The sequence below is a fragment of the Protomyctophum parallelum genome (genome assembly GCF_964188405.1).
Source record: "Protomyctophum parallelum genome assembly, chromosome: 8".
Lineage (NCBI taxonomy): Eukaryota > Metazoa > Chordata > Actinopteri > Myctophiformes > Myctophidae > Protomyctophum > Protomyctophum parallelum.
The window spans coordinates 39,807,548-39,830,332 of NC_139703.1; the positions used below are offsets into that span (position 1 = coordinate 39,807,548).

Consider the following 22,785-nt stretch of genomic DNA (forward strand, 5'->3'; position numbering starts at 1 on the left):
CATTATGTCACCATAACGTGGTTCTTATTAGTTACTTTGGAATGTACCTGCCATGAAAATTAAGGTCATAATAATGCAGATCACATCGATATGTAATATAACGCGATAATGTACTTGTTTTAGCTACAGGATTGACGATTGATATCAATATATAATGCTAAATGTAGCTAACGGCTATTTTTTGCAGGGTTGCCAGGTTCTGCGAGAGAAACAAGCAACCCGTATATGAAAACAAGCCCAAAATAAGCAAAAATAGCCGATCTACAAGCATATAACAAAACCAATCTTGTCCCTGGCATACATTATTTTCAGATGGGGGTTCTGCAGACAAATAATAATAATAACAGGCTAATATAGCTATCTTATTTGTACTCTTCTGGACCATTTACATAAGCCTAATTTTTGCCTAACTTGTGGAAGTACAAAATGGCAAATAAATGCAGTAGCCTATTTAAAAAAGGAGAGATAATAGGCAAACTATCAATTATAACAACATTCTCTAATTGTGAAGACTTATTGGTACAGTAGGCCTATGCATTCTTTTTCTTTAGAAACATGGCCAACTAATTATAATAAGCAGACATGGCAACACTGCTGGTTGGCTAATGGAGGAATGAAGGGAAAACAGCGCCCCCTAAAGTGACAGATCACTGCTGATATCTTTGAAGGGGGAATTATCCAATTTGACATTTCTGGTTCAACAAGTTTCAAATGGTCATATCTTCTTCATTTCCCCCCCAATTTCAATGAGCAATGCATCATATGAAAGGTTACAGTGTGCAGTTTCATAATATGTAAAGAACTGAAAAATGACCATGGCCCCCTTGTATATCAAACTACTGGCACTGGTCACAAATGGGAATTCGTTCTTCGCCTTTTCAAAGATTTGGAGAGACAGGGAGACCCCCCTGGTACACAGCAAACACTTTACAGCAATGATTTATATCACAACATAGAGCTATTTAATCCATTTTGGGTGGGAACCCCTTTTGGTGTTAGTATTATGTTATGCTTTAGCTTTTGAAAAATAGCAGATCTACAAGCCACCGAGTGGCGCGCTATGAGCTTGTAGGTCTGCTATTTTTGAAAAATCGAAGAACGACTGACGTAGAAACATAGCTTTTTCAGAAAACTGTCAGGATGTAGAAGACATTTTTAGAATCTGATCTCAGGTCAAAATGGGTTAATCGTTTAGCTGCACTCCTGTATCGCTCCTCTCCCTGAGGATGGGATGGGATGTTCAACGGAGCATAACGAACGAACACGTCGGCCGTTTCCGACACCGGGAAACTACTGGCACTGAGGGAACGAAATGATTATCTGCTCTGGCAAGAGTTAACTCATTTACGGCTATGGACGGCTTTTTCCCCAATGGCGCTCCCTGCCGATCACAACTTGTTTTTTTGAGTGGTGCAACCACTCCAAGGAACAGCAATGTCCGTGTTCACCTACCTGTGTGTTCGCCTAAGTGACGTTAACCCACCTATGTGACTATGAGCACCATTATGACTATTAGTACCAGTAGGGGTGCTGTTGTGCCAGAAACAGAGAGAGAGAGAGATAGTGCTGCACTGTTGCATGCTAATGAGAGAGAGAGGAGGAGGGGGGAGAGAGGAAGAGAGGGGAGTTGCACCACTCAGTTCACACGGGTGTGATTTTTTTAAATGTTATTCATTCAGAAAGAGATCGGTGATAGCCTATAACAGCGCCCCGGTCGCACGGTAATGCTCGCCTCGGCTGTGGTCCGTCAATGACAACGTGACATTTACAGACATATTATTGGTCTGATCGGCAGTGCGACGTACGTAGGTGGAGGGCCAAAGAACTCTAGTCTTTTGAAAATGCGGCAATAGGTGTAGCCTACAAGCTTGTGAGCTTGTAGATTGGCCAAGTGTGTGTGTGTGTGTGTGTGTGTGTGTGTGTGTGTGTGTGACTGTGAACATGGACATACGAGGTTTCTATGCTCAGTCATGGACAAGGTTGCCCTGTTGTGTTCTTTGTAGGGATCCAGGGAAGAGCTTGTGTCTCCAAGCGGAGTATGCATTCTTGGCCCGGCTCTGACACTGCTGGCATTTCAAATGGCATTCTTTCACAGCTGTGGCGAGCCGCAACCATCTGCTATTACAGAATTCAGAATGTGTGGCCACCTATCTATCGCTGCCCAAGGTTACATAACCACATAACAACCGGGCTCATTTCAGCTTGCCATTTACTGTGTGAGAGATACTCGTTGATATAAAAAAGAAAAAATCATACGACGTGTCCATTCAGCACCTTTTTGTACACACATTTGTAAGTGATATATAGTGTTAAATAGCTTCATATTGTGAAGTAATTATATACTATAGTGTTTGTTCTGTAATAATCATGTGTTTGTGATCGTGTTTGTTCAGTAACGGTGTTAAACAGCTCTATTGTGATAGGAATCATTGATTTGATTTGATTGATTGAGTAGCCTACTTTATTAACAGTTTTGCAGAAAATAGCACAGGAAAGTCCAGTTCAATATAAGTTCTGCTAGGAGGATTTAGACCCAAGGCAATAAGGCTGGTTTCCATTAGGATCCTTTACCCATTTAGGCCTGACGTAAAAAATACTTCTGAAAGAATATATATTCAAAGATTTGAGGCACATTTTCACGATTTTTCAAAAAATAGCAGACCTACAAGCTCGTAGGCGCTATGAGCTTGTAGATCTGCTATTTTTCAATAGCTAAAGCATGGCATAATGCTTAGTTAAAACACCAAAAGGGGTTCCCGCCCAGAATGGGTTAATAAACCAATATTTGTATCACACAGAGTTTGTAATGACTCAGAGGACCCCCTAGGGCAGTGGTTCCCAAAGGGGGGTCCGGGGACCCCCAGGGGTCCTTGAGGGAGTTCCAGAGGGTCCCTATAGCTAAATGATAGTTTGGAACCAAGTGGACCCATGTGGTTCTGTAACTCTGAGAGTGTACAAATGGACGGGTCCATTTGGTTCCATTTGTACACTCTCAAGAGTTAAAATAATGTTGATTTTACAATATAAATTGAGGGTCTCAGAGATAGAAATACCTTTACATTTCTGTAGACTAATGCATGTAAAACTGGGGCTCAGTAAAATTAAATGGGTTGAGAATCACTGCTAGAGCTGTACAAATCCTGTCTTTGGCATATCTGTTCAAATGGGGGTCTGCGGGCTAAATGGCTAATTAGTGTAAATATGGGGGTCCTTGACATGAAAAGGTTTAAAAAACTACCGCCCTAGGGGACCCGTGCATCACTTAACAGTCCTCACTGGTTTCCCCTGCAGGAAAAAAAGCTAAGATGACAGTTTGTATTTTCTATTGGCAGCTCTGTGTGTGTGTGTGTGTGTGTGTGTGTGTGTGTGTGTGTGTGTGTGTGTGTGTGTGTGTGTGTGTGTGTGTGTGTGTGTGTGTGTGTGTGTGTGTGTGTGTGTGTGTGTGTGTGTGTGTGTGTGTGTGTGTGTGTGTGTGTGTGTGTGTGTGTGTGTGTGTTCGCGCCCGATCAAAATGCTGACCATGTCAAGCAATGTTCATCTTCGACCCACTCATAAACTCAGAAATGCACAATCATGACTTTGGCTTTCAGATGACCAGCAACGCACACTAAACATTGTAGTTGGTACTCTGTATGCAGAGCGGGGCCTCGATACTCGCTGAAGTAAAAGTAGCAAGAATTCTGTTTTCAACAACTTACTTGAGTCAAAATGCAGACCTAATTAGCATGAAAACATGCTAATTATGACCCGAGATCAGATTCTAAAAATGTCTACTACATCCAGCCAGTTTTCAGAAAAAGCTATGTTTCTATGTCAGTGGTTCTTCGGTTTTTCAAAAATAGCAGACCTACAAGCTCGTAGCGCGCCACTCTGTGGTGCGCTATGAGCTTGTAGATCTGATATTTTTCAATAGCTAAAGCATAACAATGCTAACACATAATGCTAACCCGCCCAAAATGGTCTCATGAGGAAGCAGGGGCGATGATTGACAGGTAAAATCCCTCAACAGTGACACCAGCAGTATTTTATTCATATTGCACCTGAAAAGCCTCAGAACTCAGATGGAGAGATAAAATAACCTGCCATGGCTCACTGGAGTGGATTTTTCTGTTAAAAACCTTTTAATACGCGTTTGAAGGACAGAATATTGGGAGGACGATACAGAAAAAAACATATATGTATTATATATCACAGCGATATATATCGTCCCACACCTATTTTAAGGTACATTCCACAATGTTTAAACGCTTCCGTCATACAGTCTGTACAGATTTAAGGAAACTCTGAAAACCATCCCGGAGTGAAGCGTATGTCCCTCCCTCCCTCACACCCATCATCCCACGCGCTTCCATTTTGTTTCATCTTTCCAGGTTTTCAGTTATAGCTTGCTGCGAATAAAAAAATATGTTTTGACCCATTTTTGGGTGGGAACCCCTTTTGGTGTTAGCATAGCTATTGAAAAATAGCAGATCTACAAGCTCATAGCGCGCCACCGAGTGGCGCGCTACGAGCTTGTAGGTCTGCTATTTTTGAAAAATCAAAGAACGACTGACATAGAAACATAGCTTTTTCAGAAAACTGTCAGGTTGTAGAAGACCTTTTTAGAATCTGATCTCAGGTCAGAATGGGTTAAAGATGTTTTGAAATATAAGGATCATACTGTATGATCATATGAACAGAAATGACTAAGAGAATGACAGCTTACTTTCTGGGCTTTCTGGAGGCAGGTGGTTCCAGACTGTAGCATTCAGAGATTTTGCAATGTTTGTTTGTTAGTCAGGAGTCTCACGCACGTCTCCTGATCAATCTCTCTCTCGCTCTCTCATTCACAGGTGTGACGGTGACGGCTCCAGAGGGGTCAGGTATGTGTTCAACTTCTCTCCCCGTGCACTGCACAGTATGCTTCTCAAAATGTGGTCCTTTATCATGGGGGACTTGAGCCTGAGGGGGTCCCAGGGGATCCCAGGCCCTATGGGGTCCCCAGAAAAATGAGGAACAGCTAAAGCTAAACCAACCCTATCTTGTACTTTGTCTATTTGAAACTAGCTCGTCTATCTATGGCTATTTAGAAACATCTAGCAAAACTCTTAACATTCGGTGTCCAAGGTTTGTATAGGCCAACTGTTGACACATTTTTAACAACTCAAATCATCGCTTATGGCGGCCTTCTTGCACAAAGTAATTTCAGATGGGGGGGGGCGGGGGCCAAATATACGGCCAAATACACATTGTTGGCGTTCTTTGACAATGTTTTGAAAAAACACTCACTTCTTCCTCCATGCCGGTCACGGCCTCGTCTCACCCAGCAGACACGTTGCTGCTGTTCTCGTCTGCATTGGGAGATACAAAGGGAACGTACCTTATCTGTCAAGGATATACAGCTAGGTTGGCCTCTAGCTGAGCCCCGAGGATTGATTCTCTGCAGTGTCTGCATTGTCTCTGAATCTGTCAAATAGACACGTTGGGAAACGGAAGGTTCCTGGTTCCATCCCCCCCGCCTTAGTGTCGAAGTGCCCTTGAGCAAGACACACAGACAGACAGACAGACAGACGCTGCAACGCGTTGTGAGCTTGTAGTTCGGCTATTTTCAGCATCCAAGTGTAAATTCAGCCATTCAGACGCCATCAAGGCCCCCAGGGGCCAACATGCATTTTTGTCGACACAAATCAACTGTAGATTTATTTGACTAAAACTAGACCAAAACTAAGACTTTTCAGATGACTAAAATATAGCTTAAAACGAAATGAAAATCGTATTCAAATGACCATGACTCAACAACACTTTAGTATTAATACGCTATAGTCCGTTTGTTTGGACTACAACATGCTGTGGAGGCTGTTGCCGCTTCGCATTGTAATGGCAGCCTGTTTTTCTCATCAACAACAAACCATCTGACTATTCTTTTGCCGGCTTTTCGTGGTTCAAAGCTGCAAATACGTCGGCGTATGCTCCAAAGGTAATAAGACAATCTAGGCAGTGTAGAATATTAGATTAAGCGGGAACGCGGGTTACGCAGTAGAACTGTTAACACAGATTGCGTGCATATTTAGACAGCTGCAGCGGTCGGTGTAGACTGTAGACAGTGCACTATCACGGCTACATTGCTCCAGAACAGAGAATTGCAAAAGGCCACACAGGGCTAACAGAACAAAGGCTTTAGAAATTGTAAAAATAATGATTACTCGTATATCCACATAATTAACTGTGAAACTGAGCTGCAGATTTAAACACGCTGCATGCCATTTAACACATTTAGGACGGTGTCACCTTATAGCGTTTAAAAACACTTTAATCATTATTTTGAACTTCAGCTGTTGAAAAATAGCAGATCTACAAGCTCGTAACACGGCACTCGGTGCAGCGCTATGAGCTTGTAAAAATGCGGCACAAATCTTTGAATATTATATTCTTTCACAGTGAATGTTTTTAACTCATACTCATTGGTTCTCGGAGGTCCCTGGAACAACATATTTTCAGATGGGGGTCCGCGGCCAAATACAGACAATTCTGGGGATCCTTGACATGAAAAAGGTAGCACCCAACATGACATTCTATGTCAAGTGGTGCTACCTTTTTCATGTCAAGGACCTAGGACATAGGTTTTTCAGAAAAGAAGACGCCTTTTTTTTAAATCAGCCTCAGGTCTAAATGTGTTAAGAAACAACAGGTCTCTGCCACCGTGTGGAAACCTCATTATGTCCAAAAAAAACCCTTTCAGGAGTTCAGAAGTAGAAAAAGAAAAAGTGCAGATCCACAAGTTCAGAAACGCCTGGCGAGGCAACATGTTTGGAGCTGGTGGTAGAAGTGCTGACAGACGAGGGCCAGCCCTGTTAAACCGTTCATCTGTGACCATTCGTAGGTTTAATCCTTGCTTCTGGTCACACCAAATTCACCCATTTAGGCCTGACGTCGAAATAAAAAAAATCTGAAAAAACTCATGTTTCTATATCAGTGGTTCTCAATATTTCATGTCTGTATTTCATCTGTAATTGGCCGCCCCCCCAGAAGCAAAGATTTGAGTTAAAAACTGAAACTCTGAAAGAATATATATTCAAAGTTTGAGGCACATTTTCACGATTTTTCAAAAATAGCAGACCTACAAGTTCATATAGTGCGACACTCGGTGCCGCGCTATGAGCTTGTAGATCTGCTATTTTTCAATAGCTAAATTATAACTTAATGTTTAAAACACCAAAACGCCCAAAATGGGTTAAATACATACAGGCCTATTTAACTTGTCAAATGTAAAGAAAAATCACACACGTGTGAAATGAGGGGCACTCTTGTCATCGTACATCGATTCATGTTAGCGGACATTAGACATCGCTACATGAGGTGCATAAGGTGGTCCCTTATTGGCCAAGCCTTATAGGGCAGCGCCGAAATATGGCTGCAGCTGTGTAGCTCTGATTGTTGTAACTGCAATGAGTGCCTGCACAACCAGAATTTCACCCATGTTACTTGTAATGTGTTGTGACAATAAAGTCTGATTGATGATTGATTGAAGCGCTCCTACCAACATGTGATTGGGTAGCCGATTTGCTCGTTTACATATGACATAAGTTTTACAATATCAATGGCGTTTAATGTTTAGATGTTGAATTTACGTCATATTTAGCGGAATCATCAGCTCTTATCATCATACATCATCATGAATCATCTCATACTGGCCAATCAATGCCTGTTGCCTGCGATTGGTTATAGCTGATTTGCTCGTTTACATATGACGTAAGTTTTCCTTTCAATGTCAATGTTTTGATGTCATATTTAGCGGAATTCTGACATCATTTCTCCATTCATTGTCAATGGCAAATCTTGAGACGTTTGGGGACAAGATTTAGCGGACATTTGACCTGAATTCCCCTTTCATTGTCAATGGCAAATCTTGATTTTGTGTATGTGATCTCGACAGCCCTGCAAATAGAATATATAAAGTAAAATAATGACTGATACGTTTGATATTTATGTTTGTAATAATTGCAATTCAACCACATTAATCCTGCCTGTTTTGAATAGAAAACAGCGTATCTACTGTAAGCTCTTGCTCTTTGTTGCCCTTTCTCACATGAAGATATTTGTAAGAGAGTCACCTTTATTTTGTTATAGCACGGTTGTACAATAGTTTGACCCTAAGGGCTTTATATTCAAAACAGCATCATATGTAGACCTCAAACATAATGTACTTGCAATTTACAATTTAGGCATTTAGCAGACGCTCTTAATCCGAGCTCTTAATCCGAGCCATACTTGAATGTTACATCCACGTTACGGCCAATGTCCTCAGAGTTAAGAGCTTTTGATTTGATTGTGTGTCAAAACATTTGAAAAACGCAAAAAAAAGGGGCATTTAATATTAAATACAGTATATCATAATAATAATCAAATGTGTTATGGTCATGATTCACTAGAAGCCCAGGTCTGCCACTGCTATGCTGTATATATGATGGTACGATACAGGGTACATTAGCAGAGATGTGGAGCTCTTTGTGTTGCATTGACGGCACACAGGTTCGGTGGGAAAGAGGATTTTAATTGAGTGAAGTCGAAGGCGGCAGAGAGAAGCCACCGGAGAGAAGCAGATCTTATTGCATCAGTGTATGAAGGAGGACTTAATTACACCCTCGTGTTGACAGAGTGAGAGGAAAGACACTCTCTGCTTTCAGATTAAAGACACTCTCTCCTTTCAGGCTCAGCTTCGGCTGCATCTGAGTGAGGCGATGGTGGACAAAATACTCAACCCCAGTACCTGAGTCAATAGGTATAGGCTACAGATACTCCTGGTCAAATATTACTCCACTACAAGTCAAAGTTGCTCTGTCAAATTTGTACTTGAGAGCTATATGTGCAGGAGTTATAATTCCTTTAAAAATCACACCCGTGTGAAGTGAGTGGTGCAACTCCGCAGGAAGCCGATGATGACGCAGGAAGCCGGTGTCTTGCTCAGCGGTGATGAACAGGAAGCCGGTGTCTTGCTCAGCGGTGATGAACAGGAAGCCGTTGTCTTGCTCAGCGGTGATGAACAGGAAGCCGGTGTCTTGCTCAGCGGTGATGAACAGGAAGCCGGTGTCTTGCTCAGCGGTGATGAACAGGAAGCCGTTGTCTTGCTCAGCGGTGATGAACAGGAAGCCGGTGTCTTGCTCAGCGGTGATGAACAGGAAGCCGGTGTCTTGCTCAGCGGTGATGAACAGGAAGCCGTTGTCTTGCTCAGCGGTGATGAACAGGAAGCCGGTGTCTTGCTCAGCGGTGATGAACAGGAAGCCGGTGTCTTGCTCAGCGGTGATGAACAGGAAGCCGGTGTCTTGCTCGGCGGTGATGAACAGGAAGCCGGTGTCTTGCTCGGCGGTGATGAACAGGAAGCCGGTGTCTTGCTCGGCGGTGATGAACAGGAAGCCGGTGTCTTGCTCGGCGGTGATGAACAGGAAGCCGGTGTCTTGCTCGGCGGTGATGAACAGGAAGCCGGTGTCTTGCTCGGCGGTGATGAACAGGAAGCCGGTGTCTTGCTCGGCGGTGATGAACAGGAAGCCGGTGTCTTGCTCGGCGGTGATGAACAGGAAGCCGGTGTCTTGCTCGGCGGTGATGAACAGGAAGCCGGTGTCTTGCTCAGCGGTGATGAACAGGAAGCCGGTGTCTTGCTCAGCGGTGATGAACAGGAAGCCGTTGTCTTGCTCGGCGGTGATGAACAGGTAGCCGGTGTCTTGCTCGGCGGTGATGAACAGGTAGCCGGTGTCTTGCTCGGCGGTGATGAACAGGAAGCCGGTGTCTTGCTCGGCGGTGATGAACAGGAAGCCGGTGTCTTGCTCGGCGGTGATGAACAGGAAGCCGGTGTCTTGCTCGGCGGTGATGAACAGGAAGCCGGTGTCTTGCTCGGCGGTGATGAACAGGAAGCCGTTGTCTTGCTCGGCGGTGATGAACAGGTAGCCGGTGTCTTGCTCGGCGGTGATGAACAGGAAGCCGGTGTCTTGCTCGGCGGTGATGAAAGGGAAAAAGGGATCATACATCATTGAGCTCATTGGGAAGTTCCCGGAGTAGTTTCTTATTTACGGCGTCGTTTGGAGCCAGTTCTCTCTTTCTTTCACGCTATCTGAAGATAAGAGCATCGACAGGAAACATCACTCTGCTATGGTGGTTGGAAGCTTAGATGATAAAAAAACAATACAACCACTTCAGAGAGATATATAGTACACTGGCTTTGATCCTTATTTTGTTTTGGGTTCAGCATCTGCCTTTACCCATTTTGGGCGGGAACCCCTTTTTGGTGTTTCAAGCATTATGTTATGCTTTAGCTATTGAAAAATGTGGCGCGAATCTTTGAATAATATATTATTTCAGAGCCAACGTTTCTAACTAAAATCTTTGCTTCTGAGGGGTTCCTGGAATAACATATTTTCAGATGGGGGTCGGTGGCCAATTACATATCATTTTTGGGGGTCCTTGACATGAAAATGTTTGAGAACAACTGACTGGTTTTTCAGAAAACTGTCAGGATTTAGAAGACATTTGTAGAATCGTTCCCAGGTCAAAATGGTTGTGGTTTTGTGTGACCCTGTTTGGTGTGTGTGGTTGTGTGTGACCTTGTTTGGTGTGTGTGGTTGTGTGTGACCTTGTTTGGTGTGTGTGGTTGTGCGTGACCCTGTTTGGTGTGTGTGGTTGTGCGTGACCCTGTTTGGTGTGTGTGGTTATGTGTGACCCTGTTTGGTGTGTGTGGTTGTGTGTGACCTTGTTTGGTGTGTGTGGTTGTGTGTGACCTTGTTTGGTGTGTGTGGTTGTGTGTGACCTTGTTTGGTGTGTGTGGTTGTGCGTGACCCTGTTTGGTGTGTGAGTAAATTCTGCCATATAAGAATTCCCGGGCAAAAACAGTGATATTTCTTTTGTTGGAATATGGAGATTCAAGGTATTTGCCCAACAGCGACAATATGTTATGTCAGCTGGCAGAAAACGGCCTTCAGAAGACCAGCCAGGCCTTCACTCACGCATGCACACATGCAAGCACACACACACACACACACACACACACACACACACACACACACACACACACACACACACACACACACACACTAGGCCTTCACAGCTTGTGTATAGACATTAAATTACACACTTTACCTGAGAACAGATGCAGCCAATTAGATGCGATGGTGTTTGTTGAAACTAATGTAGAAACTGGCACGCCGTAGCACCGCAAACTAGTAACCTTGGATTCCAAAACTTCACAATCAAAGGCTTCACAGAACTGGAGTATTCTATCGAGTAGGTCATCGTTCACCGAAATTATTCCTTTGTGGTTCCTTCAAAGAAAAATAAGCTGTTTAGAATTGCAATTTGTTATACTGATACTCACAGTGACGGAAGAAGTACACGGATATTAGTCAAGTAAAAGTATAGCAGCCGGTATGGCAACCGCAAGGTTCCCGGTTTGAGCCCTGTGGGCTCCCCCAGAGTATAGTGTCCCAAGTGTCCTTGAGCAAGACGCTGAACCCCCTATAGAGCGTCGCAGCCCCGCCCCCTCGAGAGACGCCGGAAAATAAATCCCCGTTCATTTTCCTCATAGACTTTTCAGAAAGTATTTATTTAAAGACGTTTACGCCACGGACAAAGCCGACTCTTGTCATGACAAATCATGACAATAAACACACTGTTTTGAGGCCAAACAAAGAATTAGAAAGTGGAAAAAAACGGCAGGTTACAACACTTCTTTTGTTGTTTTTCTTCTTTGTAATTATTTGTTTGGTCCAAAATATTGTGTTCGTTTGTTATTTGTCACGACTCGAATTGGCTTCGTACGACGCTTAAAAGGTCTTTAAATAAATACTTTTTGAAATGTCTGTGGGAATAATGCATTGGGATTAATTTCCTGGGCCTGGCGTCGTCATGAAAGGGGGCGGGACTGCGACGCTCTATTGCTCCCAGTGGTTTTCCACCATTGGTGTGTGAATGTGGGAAGTGAGGACGCCGGCGTCGACTGTTCACCGGTTCACCTCCCAATGTATGAATGAATGAACCATTGTAAAGCGCTTTGAGTAGGCACGTAGTAGCATAGACATAGTGTATTACTGTACATATTCCAGTGGGGGGTCCTTGAGGGAGTTCCAGGGGGTCCCCAGCTAAATGATAGTTAGGAACCATATGGACCCTTATGGGTCTGTAACTCTGAGAGTGTCCAAATGGACCCATTCGCACACTCACATTTGTACAGTATAGGATACAACAGTACGTCTCCTCACTGGCATGTGAGTCAGTAACATACAACAGCACAGCAGTGACGACGCACAAATGTGCATGGGGAGGAATTGATTTGCATAACGACTAGATCGGGGAGAAACTGGGTTAAAAAAACCCCAAATATAATGAATGAACAAAAACATCAAACTCTAGTGCAGCACTTGAGTACCAGTCTAGTGTTTCACCACTGATGAAAGGCCTCACGGTTACTAAACTATTCAAACTGCAGGTCATCTCTCTCTGCCGATACTCCTCCCCCCGGTTGATATTCTACCTCCACCAAAACAACGTTGGATAACAAACTGAATTAGAATTCCTTCACTCGGGGCTCTCATTAAATTGCTATGAAATAAACAGCAGGAGATTCAACGCAGCGTGTGAAGCCAGGCAGAACAAACCACCGGGGTGACGGCAGAGAGAAAGAAAAAGAATACATTTGCAAACATTAACAGAAATGATGTGAAACGAACGAGCCGCCGTCCTGTTCCATGATGAATGACACGACACAAACGGAGCCTTTTTTCAGGGACACGACGTGTGTTTCTGCTCTCATGGGAGAACTGTAACCACATGTTTTAAGTAAAAGTATCCGTACTGTAATGTAGAAAATACACCGTTACAAGTCATTTTACTTGAGTAAAAAGTACAAATGTATTGGTATCAAAATGTACTTAACACGATGCACATGCACCAAAACGCCTCGCCAAACCCTTCAGATGACGGGTTAAGATTTAACACCAGAGGTCGCCAAAACCCGTCAGATGGCGTGAAGTAAAGGGTTATATCAGTACCATGCAGCCGAAGCTTAACACTAACCTTTCGTCCTGCCCAGGCTGCTAGACAGCGCCCCCAGGCTGCTAGACACCGCCCACGTTCTGCCCATCGTGAGGAACAATGTGCAAGAACAAGAGCAAAAGAAAATTAAATTAAACACAAATAAAATGATTCATAGGAGGCAGGCAGTGATCACACCCCTTGTGCACAGTGCACACACGTCATATAAGGATCCACTCATTGTCGTTTCTTTGCTGCTTGTTTTCTCTGAAAAATACTCCAAAGTTGTTGTTTTAGTCCAAACCGCCCGTCGTTCAGACGTAAACAGTGATTTCTGATCGCATCGTGCATGAAACCTAACGCATGTCGGCTGCTGCTCTGAAAAGTTTTTGCCCCTCCTCTCGTTGTATTTGGGCTGTATTGACGGTAATATAATGGCGCCTATATATTAGGGGATATAGCTGGCTCCCTGCGGTCATTTCAGATGAACAGCAGGGGGCGCTGAAAGTGTTAAAGTACCAAGAGTAGAAAGTGCTCATTAAGCAGAATGTCCCATTTCACAAGTTTTCAAATGTATGAAATGTATACAAATATTTTCACAGTATTTTCAAATAGCCATAATAATTTGTTGCTTTCCGTGAATAAACCACCAAACTCCATTTGTGAGTTTATTTATTCTTGCTATTTAGCACCCTTTATGTCTGTGTTGTGTTAAAAGATTATTGGACCAATGAAAAGTATTAAAAATCGCTTCGACTCAAACCTCCTAACTCCCCTGGATGTTTCCTGAAAAATGAATATTTTGGAATTAGTTTTTTCTTCCAGACAGCAGATGGACTGGTTAACTAGTAACGAAAGTTTACACATATTTGTAGTGGAATGCAACGTAGTGGGGGTGGCGGTGGCTCAAGGTTCCCTGCAGTTGGAACCCGGGCTCCCCCAGAGTTAGTGTCCAAGTGTCCTTGAGCAAGACTCTAATTGCTCCTGATGTGCTGGTTGGTGATGCATGGTTTCTGCCATCAGTGTACCGTGTGTGAATGGGTGAATGTAATGCACGATCCCTGTAAAGCTCCTTGGATAATGGTGCTATATAAATGCACCATTTACCATTTTTTACTCACAATATTTGCCTCTGAGATGTAGGGGAGTAAATGGTAAATGGTAAATGGTGCATTTATATAGCGCCTTTATCCAAGGCGCTTTACAGAGATTGTGCATTACATTCACCCATTCATACACCGATGGCAGCGGAAACCATGCAAGGCACCAACTAGCACATCGGGAGCAATTAGGGGTTCAGTGTCTTGCTCAAGGACACTTCGACAGTAACTCTGGGGGAGCCCGGGTTCGAACTGGCAACCTTACGGTTACCATCCAGGCACTCTACCCCTGAGCCACCGCCGCCCCGTTTTGAAAAGTTTAACCCATTTAGACCTGAGGTCGATTCTACAAATGCCAGTTTTCTGAAAAACCCATGTTTCTATGTCAGTCGTTCTCAAACATTTTCAAGGTCAAGGACCCCAAGCAATGATTTGAGTTAAAAAACGTTCGCTCTGAAAGAATATATATTCAATGGTTTGCGACACATTTTCATGGTTTTTCAAAAACCAGTAGATCTGCTATTTTTCAATAGCTAAAGTACAACATAATGCTTAAATGCTCCAGTCCAGAATGGGTCAAAAGACTTAAAATTTTGTTCCGTACTTTTTACAATTTACAATTTACAATTTAGGCATTTAGCAGACGCTCTTAATCCAGAGCGACTTACATTTAGGCAAGAACAAAAGCATGGGAATACATCACATAAAATGCCTAAATTGTAAATTGTAAATGCTCCAGTCCAGAATGGGTCAAAAGACTTAAAATTTTGTTCCGTACTTTTTAACTTTACTACTTACTGTAGTTACTTCACCCCACTGGAGGTCACAGCTGCAAGTCACTGAGAGAATAACAAAGTCACTGGAGTGTATCTGCTCTTGAGTGGAATGTTACTCCAGGAGAGAATAAGAAGATATGCTGAGAATATGATTTAGTGGTTCAACACACAGTGTGCTGTCTGTTGCCTCGGGGTTGGGACCGTATGAAGACCATTATTGTGGCCCAAATTATGTTGACGACGACGTTATTATCGCGATAATCAGAATCTACTTAACGGGAACCCCTTCATGGTGTTTTAAGCACCATGTTATACTTTTGCTATTGAAAAATAGCAGATCTACAGATCGTAGTGCGGCACCGAGTGCCGCGCTACGAGCTTGTAGATCTGCTATTTTAGAAAAATCGTGAAAATGTGGCGCAATCTTTGAATATTATATTAATATATTCTTTCACAGCGAACATTTTTACTCAACATTTGATTCTGGGAGGTCCCTGGAACTACATATTTTCAGATGGGGGTCCTCAGCCAAATACAGATAATTATTGGGGTAAAATGTTTTTTAGAAGCGCTGATCTGAGATCATTGCTCTGCCCACAGCCAAGCGCTCTGACATGGATGACAAAATGGCACTGAGTGATAGTGATCACTCCCTCAACGGTCACGTCATAATCATGCCATCTGGACAGAGATGGCATCATTAGCAGGAGTTTTGTCCACTCAGCCATTGCAGCTTAACCCATTTTGGGCGGGAACCCCTTTTGGTGTTGGCATTATGATATGCTTTAGCTATTGAAAAATAGCAGATCTACAAACTTGTAGGTCTGCTATCTTTGAAAAATCGAAGAACGACTGACATAGAAACATAGCTTTTTCAGAAAACTGTCAGGATGTAGAAGACATTTTTAGAATCTGATCTCAGGTCAAAATTGGTTAATGAAGCAGGGACTACATAATACATATTGTGTGAAGTTATGTTGCAGATTAAAACATTTTCATAGATAGCTTCATATAATATACGTGTTTGACAGCACCGTCATCAGTGAGTTTGCTTAAGTGTTTTCTTATTCAATTCATCGTTGATGTGTATTTTCAGACATTCAACCACTTGAACTTGGGCACTGTCTATTTGCTCTGTTCTCGCTGTATTTGCTCTGTTCACATTGTGATCTAACAAGCTCACAATGTGAGCTTGTAGATCTGTTCCCGCCCCCATATGACCCAGGCTGTTTAAAACGACATCATCCCCAGGGGCGGGGCAGTGGCTCAGGGGTATCCTGTAGTGTAGCTTTGGATAAAAGTGCTATATAAATGCAAATGCCACCATTTACCATTTACTCCCTCTTGGATAATACAAGTCTAATCTAATCTGAAGGTAAAAGAAAACAAATGGAATAATCCGGTACACTGCTGGCAGGTTGACGACATCAAAACAACACTGCTCACAAGTCTCACGGAGTCAAACCCAAACCCTGCATCTGTTGAGCGGAATCGCCCCGAAGCCGGTCCGGGGGGCGATTAAGCCCTCCTCCACCCACGCCAGTGGGTGGAGGAGGGGGGGCGGCTGTGGCTCAGGAGGTTAGAGCAGGTCGTCCAATGATCCGTGGGTCGGAGGTTCGAATCCCGGCTCCTCCTCCTGTCTACATGTCAAAGTGTCCTTGGGCAAGACACTGAACCCTACATTGCCTCCAGTGAGTCGGTCGGTGTGAGCTCGCCACCGTAGGTGTGTGAATGTGGGAAGTGAGGACGCTGGCGTCGACTGTTCGCCCAATGTATGAATGAATGAACCATATTGTAAAGCACTTTGAGCACTTGGAAAAGCGCTATGAAAATGCAATTCATTCTTTGAGGTGTTTGCCTCCCACTCCCAATCCTCGCTCCAAAAGTAATCCTCCCATCTTGCCGTGCTGATGTTGAATTCACTTCATGGCCTCAGGAGGAGTTCCCCCGGGCGCCTCATGGGCTCAGTTATTAAACACACGTTCATGTACGGTTTATAAAACCCAGCACTTTAACCCATGTGGTGTTTGAATATTGTTATGCTTTAGCTATTGGAAAATAGCAGATCTACAAGCTTGTAGATCTGAAGCCTTTTTTTTTTTAAATCGACCTCAGTCCAAAATGGGTTAAAGGAGCTATAACATAAAATTCAACTTTTTCCATTTCTTTTGTGTTTTTGGGGCTCCCATGTGTGTTTTCTATCCCCACAAATAACCAATTTCGAACAATCAGGCTTTCATATCATATAGGTGCTTTAATGGAAATTGCTCTCAGGAACAGCTCAACTGATTTTGGTCTCATCGTGATGTCATCAATGTCACCCTACTTTGTATAGTTCCTCCTTCTTCAGACTTCAGTTCCAAATTTGCATTTCCACTTTGTTTACAATGTCCACCATTGTTGATTTTCCAAACTGGCATGGAATGGAAACAAGCCTGATTTTTATCTAGCATCAGTATTATAATGACTCAAATATTAAATAATCTGCATATCAGCACCCCCACCACCTCAGGACATTGTGGTATTGCAGCTAAAACTGCTTTCAAAGTCCAGAAAGAAATGACAAGGCCTGGTTATATCAGAGTGGTGATTGAGGCTCAAACCATTAGAAATAACTTTGATGGACATAGACAATATGATATTAAATATTAAAAGCAGTTTTAAAATGCATGTTATTTGCGCTTTAATGCCAATCCTGTTTATGTCCGTGTTACAATCTTTATATTAATGTACGCCTCATCTGTGTTATATTTACTCCATCTTGGAGCGGGTAAAGATAAATAAAATAATAAAGTTGCATATGCACTCTGTGCTGTCCTCACCAAGCATGCACCTTGAGCTTGGCTAAACAGCCAGCTAAACTCTTGTCCACATAAGTACAGGCAGAGACAGTGTTGAATCCTTTTGATAATTATTTATGTAGAAAAGTGTAAAACTGTAAATAAAACAGAAATACAAAACAAGTGTCACTCTTACAGTATAATGCTTAATACAAGCAAGAATAACATACAGCAAATGTGTACATGTTTATTAATGTAAACACAAAATATCCCAATAGGGATATAAGTATATTAATAAGTATATTTTTATATACCAAAGAAACATAAAACAACACAATACTAAAATGAGGAAATATCAGAGTAGGCATCAGAGGTAGCCAGTAATGACAGAGCAAATAAACACTCAATGCACATTTCAAATGTAGGCAAGTAAATAAGAAATATATCCTGACAATATCCTGTCACAAGGTTAATAACATACAAAACAATAAGTATCACTTACAGATGATGCCTTTTTGAGGGCAAAACGTGACAGATGGGACTGGATTGAGAACAGAAGTACAGAACATAGCAAAATGCCACAATGTGCTGAAGTGAATGCAACTTCCTGTTTCCTGTTTGTCTGAGTGTCCTTCAACTGTGTTCCCCCAAAATAGGTTCCTACCTAACAGAAGTTCCTAGGAAAAAAACATTTGAACCACCACTAGGTGTCACACAACACACTCCATTGACTCCTGTAATGGCTCTTTAGCTGCGTTTTTCTCCGAATTGAAGCTCCAATGAGGTGAGGCGTGATATTACGAGGTCAATAAAAGACGGTTAGCAGATTAGCGTGTTTCATGCTAGTGAAGAAGGGTCAGATTAGCGTGTTTCATGCTAGTGAAGAAGGGTCAAATCGAGCGGACGAAATGGCGTCTGCTAATACTTCTGGTTCAAGAGCCGCCGTGTCACGGGGTCCGCTTTTTGTAGTTTGTTATAGCGATTTTTGCCCTGGCACAGCCATGGGCACCCGAAGAAAGACTGGCCTTTCATGGAGCAGGTGGGTTTGGCTCCATGCCCCCCCCCCCCACCCCCCCACGCCATGCGTGGGTTTGGCTCCATGGCCCCCCCGATACGCCATGCGTGGGTTTGGCCCCATGCCCCCAAACAAATATGTTGTTCCAGGGGATTTGACTTAAAAATGCTCTCTCTGAAAGAATATATATTAGCTCGTAGCACGGCACTCGGTGCCGCGCTATGAGCTTGTACATCTGCTATTTTTCAATAGCTATAAAGCATAACATGATGCTTAAAACACCAAAAGGGGTTCCCGCCCCGAGAATGTGTTAAACCTTAGAGGTTTGATCACGGCTGGGTAACAACCTGTCATCTGCTTGACGTTGAGTCGTAAGTCTTTACCAACGACCAAGAGAAGTCCACGCTTAACATTATTTCAGCAAGCTGGGCAGATGATTATGCTATTTGTGCAAATAACACGACATCAGCACTTGTGAATAAATTCCCTGTGCACTGCGAGCGCTCTGGACATGATGTCCAACGCACTGCGAGCGCTCTGGACATGATGTCCAACGCACTGCGAGCGCTCTGGACATGATGTCCAACGCACTGCGAGGGCTCTGGACATGATGTCCAATGCACTGCGAGCGCTCTGGACATGATGTCCAACGCACTGCGAGCGCTCTGGACATGATGTCCAACGCACTCCCACGCTCATAAAACGCATCGTGTGGACACGGCTCCTATAAATCAAAGTCCTTTATAGCTGTCGTTACTGCTGCCTCTCTGTGTGTGTGTGTACTGTCGCCCCGTAGCCAAGTCCAGTTTGACCGTGACAACAGAACAGATCCCATAGCCTATAGGGGACGGTGACCGTGATGCTCAATAAGTTCCAAAGTTCCTATAGCTAATCCCCGTACAGTGCAACTTCTGATCAATTGATCAGCACACTGTGGAGACAGACAGACAGACAGACATGAATTTACAGTAGGATACACAAGACAAGTCACACCACATTCGTTAACGGATTGAAAAGTGAGCTACAGTAATCTTTATGGATTATTCAACGGAATAAAATCATTATTTGATGACTATAGCCAGGCAGATCGAGGCGAGTTGGCGTTGGAGTCAAAAGTTGTGTCTGCATCAATATTGATATGATTGAGTGGCTGGCTGCAGCAGTACACCTCCCACATTAACCCCTTTTGGGCGGGAACCCCTTTTGGTGTTAGCATTACGCTATGCTTTAGCTATTGAAAAATAGCAGATCTAGTCTGGTCTGCTATTTTTGAAAAATCGACTGACGTAGAAACATAACTTTACAATATCTCACAACGGGTAAGGGCTAGTAATGTTTATAACACCAAAAGGGGTTTCCCGCCCAAAATGGGTTAAACTGTGTTTAAACTAAATTAGCCTCTTTGAAAACCACAGATTATGAATATTTCTCTTCAGGCTGACGTGGCACCTGGATGCGCACATTGTGGTTGCTATATACTTGCGTGCATGGCAATGGTTTGTCTTGTGTGTAACATTAGACCATACCTAGACTCTGCCTATATATAAAGAGTAAGATCCTCTATGTAATCCACTTTTTAACGTTGACAGACTAGCTGACGGACGGACTACATGTCCCATGCACCACCCAGAGAGAGCAAGGAGAACATAGGTCAGAGAGTGAGTAGAAGACAGATAGAGGCAGAGAGCTCTTGTCTTCTGTTCGTTAGTGGTCATACGCCTTCACCTTCGTCTCAGGTCTTCCACCATCACAACGCGAGGAGCAGCCATGGTGACGTCTCCTGTGACTGGACATCAAACAATGAATGGAGAAATCCCCCTTAGCTCTGTGACCAGCCAGAGGCAAGACAACGCAAACGAACAAAGATCTGAGCATCAACGGCCGAACAAGACCTTAACTTTCCCGGGGGGATTAAAGACACATCGGATGACCTACTCTGGAAAGAAGCTCCACATCTGTAAATCATGTGACAAGAGCTTCCGGTGGTTACAGACTCTGAAGGTCCACCAGCGTGTCCACACAGGAGAAAGAGCTTTCCTCTGTAAACTGTGTGACAAGAGTTTCAGTGAGTTAGGTACTCTGACAAAGCACCAGCGTGTCCACACAGGAGAAAAACCTTTCCTCTGTAAACTCTGTGACAAGAGCTTCCGGCGGTTACATCATCTGAAGGTCCACCAGCGTATCCATACTGGAGAAAAACCTTTCCTCTGTAAACAATGTGACAAGAGTTTCAGTGTGTTGGATTCTCTGACAAAGCACCAGCGTATCCATACTGGATAAAAACCTTTCCTCTGTAAACAATGTGACAAGAGTTTCAGTGTGTTGGATACTCTGACAAAGCACCAGCGTATCCACACAGGAGAAAGACCATACCACTGTAAGCAATGTGACAAGAGTTTCAGTGAGTTAGGTACTCTGACAAAGCACCAGCGTGTCCACACAGGAGAAAAACCATTCCTCTGTAAACAATGTGACAAGAGTTTCAGTGTGTTGGATTCTCTGACAAAGCACCAGCGTATCCACACAGGAGAAAAACCTTTCCTCTGTAAACACTGTGACAAGAGTTTCAGTGAGTTAGGTACTCTGACAAGGCACCAGCGTATCCACACAGGAGAAAGACCATACCACTGTAAGCAATGTGACAAGAGTTTCAGTGTGTTAGCTAATCTGAAAAGGCACCAGCGTATCCACACAGGAGAAAGACCATACCACTGTAAACAGTGTGACAAGAGTTTCAACGACATTGGTAGTTTGAAGAGACATCTGTATATCCATACTGTAGAAAAACCTTAAGTAAGCATGGCCGATCCATGAGGCCCATATTGTAGGAGCCTATTTCCTCTTTCTGTAGCGTGAGGCAGCTTGATGTACAAGTAGGGTGTGCTTGTACATCTGGACATGATGCTAGTATGTCGCAGGGACTTACCCCCAACCCAGCCCTTGATGCTGAGTGCCAAGCAGGGAGGCTCTGTGTCCCCCACATGGAGATATGTGTCCCCCACATGGAGATATCTGTGTCCCCCACATGGAGATATGTGTCCCCCACATGGAGATCTCTGTGTCCCCCACATGGATATATGTGTCCCCCACATGGAGATCTCTGTGTCCCCCACATGGAGATCTCTGTGTCCCCCACATGGATATATGTGTCCCCCACATGGAGATCTCTGTGTCCCCCACATGGAGATCTCTGTGTCCCCCACATGGAGATCTCTGTGTCCCCCACATGGATATATGTGCCCCCCACATGGAGATCTCTGTGTCCCCCACATGGATATATGTGTCCCCCACATGGAGATCTCTGTGTCCCCCACATGGAGATCTCTGTGTCCCCCACATGGATATATGTGCCCCCCACATGGATATATGTGCCCCCCACATGGAGATCTCTGTGTCCCACATGTGTGTGAAGAAGGCAAACTGACTGGTTAAGTAGGCTAATCAAATTGTCAGGCGTGGGGTTGCCATGGCAATCAATTGGCTGAGGCAGAGGCTGGAAATTATTGATATCAATCCGGATCGCTGATTCTTTTTTTTTTTTGCTTGGCCTTTCCTTCTTTAGTGATCCTAGATGGGTTCACGCATCGGTCGTTCACCTCCATTTATACAGGCTGACTAAAAAGCTGAATAATGTTTTGGATGATAACGTGCGATGTTCGGAGGTCTTTGCTGTTTATCCGGTGATCTAGTGGAACATTGGCGCTTTCTAGAGCAAGGATGGCATCATTTTATCTCGCTAGCATTGACACTATTTATTTAGCATCTAAGATGGCCGCCCGGTATGGAATAACGTGTTTCTTGGCTTTCACACGCTACGTCCAACCAGGGAAACTCCCCCCTGTCAGGTGTAAAGGAGCAACTTGGACACTCAGGCATGAAGGAAGCATGAGTTCAAGTCCGTTGCTCTCCCCAGGTTGGCGGAGGGTGTTTAGAGCCCAGGATCACATTAGATAAGTTACACAGGGGTGAAAAAATGGGTTACAAAATCGTGGGAAAACGACTAAAATACTTGAAACTGATCTACCTGGCACCCCTACTAAAATCTAATTTACAAGCGGAAATAAGAAGAAGAATAACACCATCCTATGATCCTACCACACTGGATTTGTCATAATAAATAA

At 43.6% G+C, this 22,785-nt stretch overlaps 1 protein-coding gene across 1 annotated transcript in view; it reads left to right on the plus strand.

Moving 5' to 3' along the window:
• LOC310863614 (IQ motif and SEC7 domain-containing protein 1-like) overlaps positions 1–22,785 on the plus strand; it is a 194,964-nt gene that overhangs the window by 31,543 nt on the left and 140,636 nt on the right. The window contains exon 2 of the mRNA XM_083772076.1: positions 4,833–4,862. Within this exon, the coding sequence (XP_083628202.1) occupies positions 4,833–4,862 (30 nt within the window). The remainder of the gene's footprint in view (positions 1–4,832; positions 4,863–22,785) is intronic.